General features: G+C 39.1%; 1 protein-coding gene across 1 annotated transcript in view; it reads right to left on the bottom strand.

Annotated features, from left to right (window-relative positions):
* Nucleotides 1-13,476, bottom strand: part of SVEP1 (sushi, von Willebrand factor type A, EGF and pentraxin domain containing 1) — a gene marked incomplete at both ends in the record, with an annotated part of 119,486 nt that overhangs the window by 62,182 nt on the left and 43,828 nt on the right. Inside the window, 6 exons of the mRNA XM_079548889.1 lie at nt 173-280; nt 939-1,068; nt 2,586-2,704; nt 5,055-5,252; nt 9,632-9,811; nt 13,115-13,294. Coding sequence (XP_079405015.1) covers nt 173-280; nt 939-1,068; nt 2,586-2,704; nt 5,055-5,252; nt 9,632-9,811; nt 13,115-13,294 — 915 coding nt within the window. The remainder of the gene's footprint in view (nt 1-172; nt 281-938; nt 1,069-2,585; nt 2,705-5,054; nt 5,253-9,631; nt 9,812-13,114; nt 13,295-13,476) is intronic.

Raw genomic sequence — 13,476 nt, forward strand, 5'->3', positions numbered from 1 at the left:
ACTCAATCACAACAAATGGAGAAGGAAATAGTAGCACGTATTCTTAATTATACGTTCTTAAAAACAAATTATTACAAAGACAAAATCCTAAGTTACAAGTGAATAAGGTAGAGCAGGTTGGACCTCCCTACTCTTCACTGTTCTGCGCATGTTTGGGGGTATGCCATCTTACCTGAATTGTCTGAAAATTGTGGTTCTTCCCATGTTGCTGGGTATTCATTCTCCACTGCCTGTATGGGTGGTGGAGATCTGCATCTGTCAATTACAGGAGGTTCTGCATCTATAGAATTTGAAAAGTTTGCACGACATTAGCTTGCTGAGCTGCAGCTACATTCATAAAATCCACAGTCAGAAGTCAATTAAAGAGCAGTTTTAAATTTGCATCGGTAAATACAATATAGTTAGAAGTACACCTATATATAACTGCTGCACCTGGCAGACACCAAGCAAATGGCATGGCATTAACACAAGAAAAATTCTTCACCTGGATTCATGGTTTCTACATTCTGTTTGCTTTCTCCAAAGCAAACCTTGTTTAAAAAGAATGCTGAATACCAAAACTGTCTGGTAGAAAGACATGAACAATGATGTGCATCAGCAATGTGCAGGAGATTAGTAAATTCTTATAGTTTTTCAAGAAGAAAAAAAAAAAGATGCATATGATAAAGGTTAAGTGATAACAAAGAAGCATTTCATCTATCAGTATAAGGAGGACTCTTAACATTCAAATAAAACAACAGAACAAAATAAGAAACTGTGGTAGCAATGACTGCACACTGTGTGTACTGTGGCCCAAGATCAGCCATGCATTTATGGAGATCACATTACCCTTGGGTTTATCCAAGCAGTCAGTGGAGGTCACACTGATTCACAGTCTCTTTGTGCACAAAATAAGAATATTTCAACCATAACTGACTCTTCTTCCCCAATGAACTTACCAATCACCTTGACACTGAACGTACAGCTTGCCTCATTGCCAGACTTATCGACTGCTCTGTATGTAATGGCAACTTCACCAATCGGGAGAAGATATGGTGGTATGAAAGCTGGAGTTACGTGCACTGAGACCTTTCATAGGAAGAAAATTGTTATTTAAAAGGGGAAACAGGCTAGTATTCATATACATATATATAGTATTCATATATATATATATGTATATATATATACATATATATATATGTGTGTATATATATATATATGTATTCATATATATATATATAGTATAACACTTACGTGATTCAAGAAACAGGCAAAAAATAGTATCCTTTAATGTTGATTCTGCTCCTATTTGATGCTCGTAGCCTCTTCAAATAATGAGGGTGGACTTTGCAACAGAGTGCCTGTCTTCCCCTCCTTAAGATTACTTTTAGCAACAGGGGTTTACTCAGTCAGGATTTGGACCCCGATCTGCTGCATTACAGCACTGTGCATTAAAACAACCTGAGATTGACTTCTGTCTGCACTACTACACTGCATACAAGCTATGCTAGCTCAAAACTGCTTTGTCTTCATTTCATACCTCCAGCTGCAAGGGCAGAATACCTGAGAAATGTATGGAAAAGGCAGCTGTGGATCATGAGCACTCAAATACCTAATTTTAATCTACATATGTCAATAACATACAGACATATGGAAACATCCTATCATCACAAAAGAAACCTGCATTTGTAGTTTACGACACCTACATGTGGACCACAGCTCCCTTGTATGGACTAGAGCTGTGTTAAGAAACTTCTCTTTGAGAGATCTGGCTTCACATCAGCAAAATAGTTTAACTGTGGCTTTGACAAATCTGCTACAACTGAGCGTGAAGGCACCTCATTTCTACAGGTCATCAAATGACTCTGTGTCAGCAGTGCAATAATATATGATCAAGGCTGTGTTGCAGCAAAAAGTGTGAATTTAAAACTCTTTTACTGATGTTGCTCACAACGTGAAAAGCTCCTTTATGCTTGCAGCAAATTCAGAGAATACACAGTCATTCTCCTTCTGACTCAAGACAATGCAGTCAGTTGCTGTAATTTGATCATTACCCAGCAGGTAACACTACTTCTTATGAAAAGCTCTGGAGCAAATTTTCCTTGTAATGTACATTTTCAGACCTGTGACAAACGCAGTACCCAAAGGCCTATGTCTGAATATTGCATGGGATAGGAAAATGACATTTTTCTTTCTTGGGTGGGAAGCTGAAGCACATTTTTACTTATTGCAGTCTGCTTTTGCTAGCCTTTTAGATTGATGAACTGATTTACTTCCTTCTAAGAAGCATTTATTAAACTTCTTTCCATTCTAAGAGATCATTTTTAAAGCAGTTGTCTCCACTTTATAAACAAGGGCACATTCTTTAGACTACATACATTAAATATATGAGATTTCATGTGCTTAGACACCATGCAGAGTGTTCTGTGACTGCATAACCTTAAAAACGACAGAAAATGCTGAATTCTCAATATAAAATTTTTCAGCAGCTTTTTCTTCTACTCAAGCTTGTCAGAAGAAATAAACTCCAGTGATTCAGAAAATTAATATGAAATAACTAGCTATAAAAAGACAGCATCTGGTCAAATGCATAGATTTTAACCTACCTCATCTCCAGAGTTATCCTCAGGTACTGGGACCTGCCAGCTGATATTAGCAGAGTTCTGATGTTCCAGAGTCTCAGTCTCAATATTTTGTGGACACTGGATCTGAGGAGCTTCAATATCTGGCCCAGAAAAATGAAAACTATTTTTATATATGGTATTAAAGAAATAGAAACACTATAATGATTAGACTGCATATAAATACTGCTTTTTTGGCACTTCCTGGAATATACATACACATATGTATGTATATTATACACATATACATACACTCTGCAAAGTCTCCATCTCTCCCTTTTTTTCATTCTTGCCTGCAGACTCATACATAGACAGTAAATTATTCTGGGGTAAAAACAGCTTTTGGCTGTATTTTTGAACATCACTTAGCACAGTGATAGGTTACTACATGCAACCATGAAACAAAACATAAATAAGACAGAATTAATTGTTCTCTTATTATTCACCTATTCATCACACAAATCTAGTCATTAAGAAGCAGTGGCTTTTTTTTCCTTTCGCTGCCCACATATATGACACATGCAGATGTAAACATCTGTCATCAGTGACTTACAAAAGATTATGACATGACATATGTTCTATGAAGAAGAAAACAGTCAATCTCAAATGCCCAGGAGCATGGTGACTTGCAAAAAGCAGTGACAAGATTTCTGGCACCGGTTACTGGGAATGTTCTTTAGCAAAGTTTGAAGTTTTGGTTTGAAATATGGTATGAAAGTATTAGTGGTACAACACTGGTAACCACCACCATCATTTAGGTATCACATTTCTCTGACGAAGTACTTCTTGATCTCGCAGGCATAGGGCCTCTCAAAACATTTGTGGTTGGGTTATTTTTTAGCTGTATTATCTTTTGATAAATGGCCTTTGGACTCATGAGACAAGGACAAAGGCATTCGGCTCTGAACTCATCCATGCCCAGGAGGCTTTAAAACAACTTGGGACTGATACCAGTTACATTTTTATTACTACATAGTTCCAGTAAAGACATAAGTCAGGCAATTAAACTTCTGTAATTGAGTGCAAAGCAATAAATACAAGTGGTTTTGTCTTCCTCTGAAGTCATTTTGATGAAAATTTTACTAGAAGTGCACTCTTTTCATAACTACCAGTTATGAATTACACTTCCCTGACCACAGTCTCAGGCTGGGGCAAATTCCTTTTTAAAGTGAAACTCTGCAGAAAGACTAATAAATAAGTCAGAAAGGAAAAGGCTAGTGCGAACTGGCCAAATATTTTGGCAGCAAAATAGAGAAAATACCAAAAATGAAAGCAATTGAGAGGCAAATATTCAGTTTTACTAGGGAAGAATAACACTCAGAGGATCTTGGATTCTCTTTAGATTTTTATGCGTGGTAATATCTAAAAGCTTGAACCCAAGCCATGCTACTTTATCTTAATCCAAACACTTAGCTTGTAGCACTGTGCTTGGATCCCATCAAATATTAAAAACTGTGGTTTGGCACAGATTTTTACTAGATTCAGAAAAACAATGTGGTACATAACATAGTGGGAAATGATATCTTTAAAGGATAAAATCACCCTGGTCACTGCAGAGGAAAAAGTTCCCATCTCAGTTTCTGTACTGACTTGGCATGATGATTGCTATAGCTGTTTTCTGTACTGTTCTTTCATGCAGAGGCTGGTAAGGGCCTCCATTTGGAGTGGAAGCATTAATTCTGAGAGCACAATGGTTCATGAAGAAGTGAAGAACACATTCCCAGCACAACCACACTTTCAGTTGCACCTCCTTTAATCCAAAGCTGAATTTCTTCCAACTCACTGTGCATGTATGTAAAAGAATAAATAACCTTACATTTCCAGAAGAGGTGGGCAAACATACCAGAATCCTTCAAATGTATACAACCGCCTTCTGCTCATCTATAAACGGTGCACAGTGTCAATCAGTTTTGGTTTTCACTCACGTGGCTGTTATCCTTGCGCAGGTTTACTGCTGTGGTCAGTTCAGAACCAGCTGAAAAGAACCATACTTCTACACCATGTGTATCACCTCAGGCTTATAGGTCTGCTCAGACTACAGGGCTTTCATACATCTGTGCTCAACCAGTAGAAGCAGCATTACTAATAACTGTTTTAATAGGTGTGTGGGTTCCACACTGGCTATCTTTAAGCTAAGACCTTTCACTTTTACTTTGAGAGTTCAAATTTATCTTCACATCAGGCCACTGCAGGCAGCTTCCCAACAATTGACTTAAGAGGCTGCCAGCAATGGATAACTCTGAGATAGCACTCAAGCAACCTCTGAATTTCATGTCAGTATTACATGCTACAAGTAAACCTGAGAAAAAAAACTATAGTGGTACAGACAATCCTTCTCACAGACTGCTTAATTACGCTTTCCACAGTTCCAATCTGTCTTTACTCATCTGTTTCCTATGTACTTTCCTCTAGTCCTGTGTGCATACACAGAATCGACTTTGTGCTGGTCTCTACCTTTACACAGAGCATCCTGGATGTTTGCACTCCATCTCCCAGATGAAATGCACCTTAGTTCTTCCCTAGCTCCGGACAAGATGAATCCTCGGGGACAGCTCAGCTGGCACATAGTCCCAGAAACAGCTGGCTCCAGCCCACATTTTGGAGGGTGAATTGTTACACCTGCTGGTTTCTGGAAGACGGGGCAATGCATTTCTACAAGAGACCAGAAAGGCACACATTTTAACTGACTTACATAAAAATATATATTCAAACAAATTCGTAAATAAAGTCATATGGTATCTAAGAGGGAATATAAAATACACAGACTTCTTAAGAGTATACATGCATGGTGAGTGCATAAAGACAACAGAAAATGCTCAAATTTTGTACTTTAGTGCTGAATGAGCCCCCTGGACATCAGGTTCTGTTAGAGCAAGTCCAGAGGACAGCCACAGAGATGATCAGATCACTTGTCCCGTGAAGACAGGCTGAGAGAATTGAGGCTGTTCAGCCCAGAGAAGAGAAGGCTCCAGGAAGATGTCACCAAGGCCTTTCAACATCTGAAAGGGCCTACAAGAAAGCATGAGTGGAACTCTTTACCAGGAAGTATAGTAATAAGACAAGCAGTAATGGCTTTAAAGTAAAAGAGGGGAGATTTAGTTTAGATGTAAGGACGAAACACTTTAGTCAGAGGATGATGAGACCCTGGCACAGCTGTCCAGGGAAGCTGTGGATGCCCCAGTCAAGGCCAGATTGCTTGGGACCCTGGGCAACCTGGTCTAGAGGAATGTATCCCTGTCCATTGCAGGCAGATTGATCTAGATGGTCTTTAAGGTCTTTTCCAGCATAAACTATTCTAAGATTCTTTGCTTCTATGATCTTCATGCCCATGCTTTTTGCTGTGACAGAAACACTGCTTTTCCTGGGGCTGCACTATATTCTACTCTCTCTCAATTTTTTTTTTTTAAAACAACTTTAGCTTTCATGAATGCATTTGAAAGCATTCCATTGCTTTCCAGATCTTAAGTGCTGGATAGAAGTAACAGGCTTGCATTTGTTGCCTTTTTGTACAGCTTTTACAAGAAATAAGAATGAGAGGCAGAAAAGGAAACCCTGCCATGACCTCACTTAGTATTAGGGACATGGCATATGATTTTGCCCACTGCACCCTCAAATTGAATGAAACTAGGCTTGGTCTTAAGTACACCCAGATGCAAAGACTGAAGGTGACTACAAATGGCAGCTGAGTATCCCTCCATGGAAGTTAGGAAGGGCTGATGATTACTTCAAGGCTTAAAATCAAGGTTTTGAACTACTTTGTTACTAGCATTTATTACAGATTCTGAAGAACATTTGCACTGAAGTGTAAATTTGCAAAAAATACAGTGTGCAAAACCAGGTACTTCACGAAAACTTCATTCAGTTTTTGAGCTGCTGTTTTTACCATGTGAAGCAAACAATGTTATTTCTATTTCAAACATTCAGTATGAACAAACAAAGGGCAAAAAGCTTTATCATGTTAATTTGGCTAGGTAGACTTTCAGTAATTTTTCTTAGGACAATTAACAAGGAAATACACAAAGAAAATGATCCATTAACTACAGCTAATTAGAAGAACTGTAACTCTTCTGCTAGTTACTGAAGAAAGAGCCTCTACACACAGATACAAAGAACAACTCACCAGTTACAGAAGGCAAAGTGCTATTTATCTCTTAGCAATGGTTTAATGACACAGAAGTGATTCACATTAAAACACTAAGTATCCGTTTTCTTTCCTCTTCCAAAATAAGCAGCAAGTCATTGAGAACTGGTTCTTCTTGAAACAGATTTTAAAGACTCAAAGAATTTTAAGTATTTCCTGCCCTTAAAATTTCCAATAGTGAAAATTTGTTTAAGGTCTAAGCAATTAATAATTGCAACAGGCTGCAGTTTTGGAACAGATATTTCAAGAGGCTGAAGAGATTCTAAATGTTAACACACTCATTTCAAGCAGATGCTGCTGGCTATAAAATGTAGTAGATCAACTCCATCAATAAAAAAAGTCTAACCTTTGGCTGGTCAACACAGGAAGGACACTAACAAATAGCAGAAACCAGAAGAATCAGAAACAGGGAAAAACAATTTTGGAAATACAAACTAAAACTTCACAATGCATGGTACTACAGGGAACAAGTAGAAAAAAGGCTGTGAAAGGTGTAGGCAGGAGAAATAGAAAAATTTCTTTTCTGGCTCACTGGTAACAACCCTCTTGATAAAGATGCTTCCAAGTCTACCAGCAAGATCACCGCAAAGCAAAATAATGAAATGTCAAACGTTCAGATAATCTGCGGTGTATCCAGCCCAAGGGAATCTTTTAAAGGTAGTTTTTACTAGGGAAGAAGAAAGTTTTTTTATCTGCGCTCAGATACACAATTTGATAAAGCTGACACAGGAGGTTTGAGCTCTGTGAGAAGCAGAGTGATACAATCTTTTTAAGTCATTTGTCACCTGGGATGTTCTCTGACTCTAAGAGGAGCTTCAACATAGTAACTAAAAACAAGACCACCAACCAAGTCACATTTCTTTACACACACATTTCAGGGAAAGAATCAGCTGAATGCAATTAGACTTATGCAGTACTAATTTTTTTTAACACTAGATGGCATCAACACTGTAGATGCCACCTGCACTTTTAGCTTTATTCGTGAACGTTTGAAGAAACCAAGGAGAACAGCATCTTGTAAATATCATCAATTTTAATGTGCTGGACATCAACCCTTCACCAGTGGGCAAGGAAACACCGGAATATGACTGTGGAAATATATATGTATTGTAAACTGGACAAGAAACAAGCATGCTCTTTTAGCAAATATTTTGGTTTTGATCAGTTTATAATGTAATGTAACCTATGCAAAAGCAACTCTTTGCAAATGGTATTTTTCATGAAAAACATCTGAATTAAAAACACACACAATCGCCAAACTTACACTAACTTCCACTTTCTTGGAAAAAGCAGCATATGACAACAGACCTCACAGGAGTGCCTGTAAACAATTATGTTACAACCCAGATTATGTCACGACACAGTGGCACAGCAGCAGTTACGGCTGGAGATGGTTGTAGTGCAGCCTTACAGATCTAACTTAAAAATACAGTAAACTTTGCAGTGTTGTCCACTCAAACTGAACAGCATTCAGAAAAATATCCACAACTGTACTCTGAGATCCAAGCAGTATGTTACAAGATAAGACAGTGAACTTAATCTCACTTCATTTTTCAAATAAGAGATGGAAATGGATAAATCATCAATCACATACGCTTAAGTAATGAAGGACTTCTGGTGTCTTTCATCTAGCAAATGACAAATAGTAGTTAGAAATGATGTACAAAGGATGTTCTTGAGGAGAAAATGCAATTTGAGTCTATTGATTTGTATCCTCCCCAGAATGAAATGCCACAAGTCTGCACTAGGCCAGAATCTCAGCAAGCTTGATGGCAGAAGCTGCTTCCAGCTCACACTTTTTCCTCTGGGACAACTAAAGCTAACTTCCACACTGGATTTTCAGACTCAGCAGAAATAAACCATTGCCAAGGGTAATCCAGAGATTGAAGTAAAATTGCATGGTGTGAAGAAATCTGATACAGGATAGAGCTGGATTTTAATAATCAAAATGCTAAGCTAGGAAGGATGAATTCAGCTGATGAATATAGTTAATTTTCCAATTATAATCTTCCAACAGGATTTCAGGGACTCTCCCTTTTGAAGTTAATTAACGTTTTTCCACTAACTTCAGAAGAAAGATTAGGATCTTTTAATGAACTCTCCTGACAAATTAATACTTACGGATAATTTTCAAACACATATCTACAGTTAATAAATTTGTTCTTGTCTCATGCAAAGTTCACATTTTTAAGCCCTCAGGTGAACAGAAAGGCACTATTTTAACTGTGCCAGGTGATATGTATTCTACCCTAACTTTATTCAGCACCAGATCAGTTTACATGAGTTAGGTACCTGTCAGTAGTCTCAAATGGCTTCTTGCGAAACCTACAAACCTTTATTTCTGTATGTAACAGAAAGCATAGTGAACAGCAATATATGTTTACATAACTACTGCTGCACAGTTGGTGAGATCTCACAATAGAGGTTTTTGGTTCCTAATGTCTCTTAACTTATTTCCAGCCATAAGCTAAGCAAAAGTGACAGCAGCCACAACTCTACTTTGCACTTGCAATGCCTGGCTAACATACTTTAGTCTTTGCTCGAAGACCATTGCTAGCTTTAAGAGGGTAGCTCAAATCTCTGTTCACATTTAATCTGTATTATAAGCTTACAAGATTTGTGTTTCCTACAATATATTATGGGACAATGAACCATCAGATCCAACATCTTTAGTTACTGACTGCCTGTGCTGAATTTCAATGTCAATTTGCCCACTTACTCCATTAAAAAACCCTTTTGCTCTTCCCCAGCTTTATGACCAGTATTCATAAACTATTTCTCATTCTTATCATCTAGGCCTCATCAGATACTAAAATTGATAGTGTTTCTCATGACAGCATGTTAGGAAAGGACGCACTCTGACATGAACAGACTGTGATGAGATACCTACCCACACACTTGGGCTCCTTTGAATCCCACTGTGAGGTTCCCTGGCACGTCAGTTTGGCATTTCCTTCTAGTTTATAGCCTTCATTGCAGGTCACAAAACATTCCGTCTTATAGGAGATATCAGCTGTTGAACAGTTGATGTGTCCATTTTCAGGAGCCCAAAGCTTGGGACATGTTCGAACTGCAAACAGAAAAAAAATATCACTTCACTCAGCAGCACTGAGAATCCAGGGAGCAACTCTAGCCCATTCAGGTTTCATGGCACTAGACAAGTACTGGGTACACTTACTACAGTAGTTGAAACAGATTTACAGAATAGGGCTAGAAGAAGGCTAAGTTTTTTAAAGGATTAATGCCTTACTTTTCTTGAAGGAGAGTCCTAGCACATATGAGGTTAGACACCACTGACCTGAATTCTGACATAAGGCTAGTATTTCAATTGTGCTCAGAAAAGTTCCCAGCCTTTGGAAACTTCGCACTGTGTAACTTGTGACAGTAAGGTCTGCAAGTCTTCAAGATGGCATGGCTGCATGCAAATGGAATTGTATAAAAAAGTTTGGGTCTTCAGATGTTTCTAATTCCTTAGCCATTGTCTGAAAGTTTGGGAAATTTCTAACTGGCAGTCTAGTATGGACTGAAGATATGTCACAGAACAGGCTAAGAGCTTAATATGGCAGATGACTGCATTCCAGGGCTTGGGAATATGTTCAGGCATTGCTCAGTTTATTGATGCAGGCACAAATAAGTGTCAGAGTCCACACATCAGACTAGCGGACATGCTTCACAGTAAGAGAGAGAGAGGAAGAAGAAAGACAAGGCACTCATGGTCAACAGGACCATGAGAGAAAAAAAGGCACAACCTAGCCTGTTGGTGAGACAAAACAGACCTCTCCCAGTGTGGGGCTCCCAGCAGAGCAGCCCTGGCTACTGCCTGCTCCTTTCTTCTGCCACAGCTCTCAAACACTGCAAGCAGCACCATGCCAAGGAGAAGGCTGTACTGTGCAGGGTATGTGTGCAGAGGAGGAAGTGGGGTATGACAAATGATCCTCAGATTGTCTTATTCTGTTACTGACTCCCGGTGCTACACCTTAACACATTGTAGCACTGCAAATTAATCCCTGAAGGGGTGGATGATGATGATGATGATGATGATGATGATGATGATGATGATGATGATAATAATAATAATAAAATCAGCAGTGCTGGTAATGCTTTAATTTATTTCCTTTGTTTCACCATCTGAAGTTTTCTAATAAGACTGTGTTCTTATGCACTGCCTCCAGCCCTTCTCCTCTTCAGCCAGTATCTGACACTTCTCACTTGGTTCCCTCTCAGCATACATCCTGCCTGGATTTGGGTCCACTTCTGAACAGATTATGTGATGATGACATATACATGTCAGGGTGACAGCAAGCAGAAATGTACCCAGATACCTGCTGGGGTCCTACTGCATCTTTTTCCTCAGTAATTCAAGCCTCTCTTCCCTAAGATTTCACAAATCCTACAGGAAACACGTATCATTGAAAAGTGTTCTCAGCCAAAGCCAATGGGTGCTGGTCAGTATCTTCAAAAGTCTTTACTGAGAGTAAAACATACACAGGGCAAACTGTGATCACTCAAAAATATAGTCAAGAAGGCTGCAGCTCCCTAAACTGTTGTCCTAGGACTGTTTCCACAGTCTCTGTTGACTTGCAGGCGGTGGACAAGCTCCGATGATGTACAACTTCAGAGCTGTGGATGACTTCTCTGTCCCACTGGAATGCAGATTTTACCAAGAAAACCATCCTTGCTGCTGCCTGGTAGGAGGCAAACCACAAAATCCTCTCCAAATGCAATTGAAAGTAAGCCAACTTGGCAACTTTCTCTCCTCTTCCCAGTAGTTGTTTACTGTTTATACTGCTGAGGCAGGACGTGCCTCCAAGCAGACATGCATGTGGACTGATTGGAGCACGATACTCCCTCAAACTAATGAACAGGCAGATACCTTGAGCACTCTTTAAAATGAAATTACCACAAATGGTAATAGCTAAAAACTCCTCAACACTACTGAATACACTGTGAAATTATGTCTTTTGTTAAAGCCATAGGGGCACCTGGGTGCAGCAGAATGTAGGTACCCTGGATATGAAAAAAAAAGAAAAAAAAAGTCACTCATACATCTGACATATCTTTCTGTTACCACTGTTTCTGTTCACGCTTTGAAAGTATTGCTCCTCACGCACACACATGTTCTGAGGCACTCACCACAAAGTGCACTCAAGAGAATAAAAAAAGATCTTAAGACTTTCATCTTGCTAGTGACAATTAGAGCTTCTGAACAGCTTTCTAATAAGCTCTATCCTAACTGCACTGCAGTGAATAAGAAAGACATTTAATAGCTGAATCATACATGCTTTACGCAGAAGATACTTTCACTGCTTCCAAGGAAGGCTTTCTAGAGGAAACAAGTACTACCAAGCTGTGGTTATTACTGATGAAGCTGGCATGATTTATGAGCACTGAGGAGGTAGTCAACAATGTTAATGCCTATAGGGAAGATGGTCCCAACTCCTTTCCATCACCTGTTAAATCTAGTCATCTCTTCTGCAGGCTGTGTAACTGCAGTGCTCCTCTCTCCTCAGTGTTTCAATGCTCACATTTCTTTGGTATTTCAGTATGCCCCTGGTGAAAACTGGGAGCTGAGCCCATGTTATTCTGGTCATGGTTTCATGTCTTAAATGCAAACTAATCTTGTCAACTAGGCATTTTCCAGGATCAAGAAATATTTCCATAATGTCAGTGAAAACAACAACAAAAGCATATTCTGCTTGCTCTGTGTTTTCTCCTAACATATTTTTCTGGATTAAATACATACTTTGTAGGGCTTTTTTTCATGGGTCACAGTTAATTGCAAAACACAACTGCATTAACTGCTTTCCAATAGCAGAACAGATTTTAGCTAGCAACTGAGGAATGTTTAATGTCAAAATTCAAAGCAGTGCCAAGGGATTTTCCTTCAATGTCCTTTCATAATTTATGCAGTAAAGTACTCCTGGGATTAACAAGACAGCTATAAACTGTGGCTTTGATCTCACTCCCCTTTATACTCTGTGTGAATGGAGACAAGCAGATCCAGCACATGTAAACATAGGATTTCTTAACGTATTTAATGGGAAGTCTTCATGACAATGGAGAGACACAAGAAAGGCAAAAATATACCCTTCCAACACTCCAAAGGAAATTGTCTCATTATCAAGACAATATCTCAAGGCAGATTTTCCCTCACTTTTCAGACAATTTCCCAGTTAAAGGAAAATCATGCACCCACATCCAGCAGAAAGGAAGATGCCACAATGACTGGGTGGAACTTGGCGTTTAGAACATTCTTTCACCTAAGAGATAATAGACGCAGATCTGCACAGCCTGCTATGCAATGAGCAGAGTAACCCACTGTTAAGAACAAACTAACATTGCAGGAAAAGGCTTTGCAAGCACACATCCATACCTCTGCAAGTAGCCTCTGATCCAGACCACTGGCCATTTGGCTGACAAAGCCGGATACTGCTTCCCACGAGATCAAATCCCGCTTTGCATCGGATCCCACAGGCAGCATTGAAGTAATTGTTGCAGACATTCTGGACAAAGTAACCATTTTCAGGGGGCTTCAATTCAGGGCAGTGAACGACTAAATAATTAAACAACCACAACAGAGTTATGACACCAGTTGGAGTGTAAAAGTCTACTGAAGGAAAGCAGTATTTTTCATTTCCAACTCCACTTGCATCTTGGTAGTCTGCATGCAATTTTACTTGTCTTTCTAGTGCGAAGAGGAATAATGGAACTGTCCCAGCCCTGCACTGTTTAATT

The sequence above is a fragment of the Tetrao urogallus genome (genome assembly GCF_951394365.1).
Source record: "Tetrao urogallus genome assembly, chromosome: Z".
In the NCBI taxonomy this organism is placed as follows: domain Eukaryota; kingdom Metazoa; phylum Chordata; class Aves; order Galliformes; family Phasianidae; genus Tetrao; species Tetrao urogallus.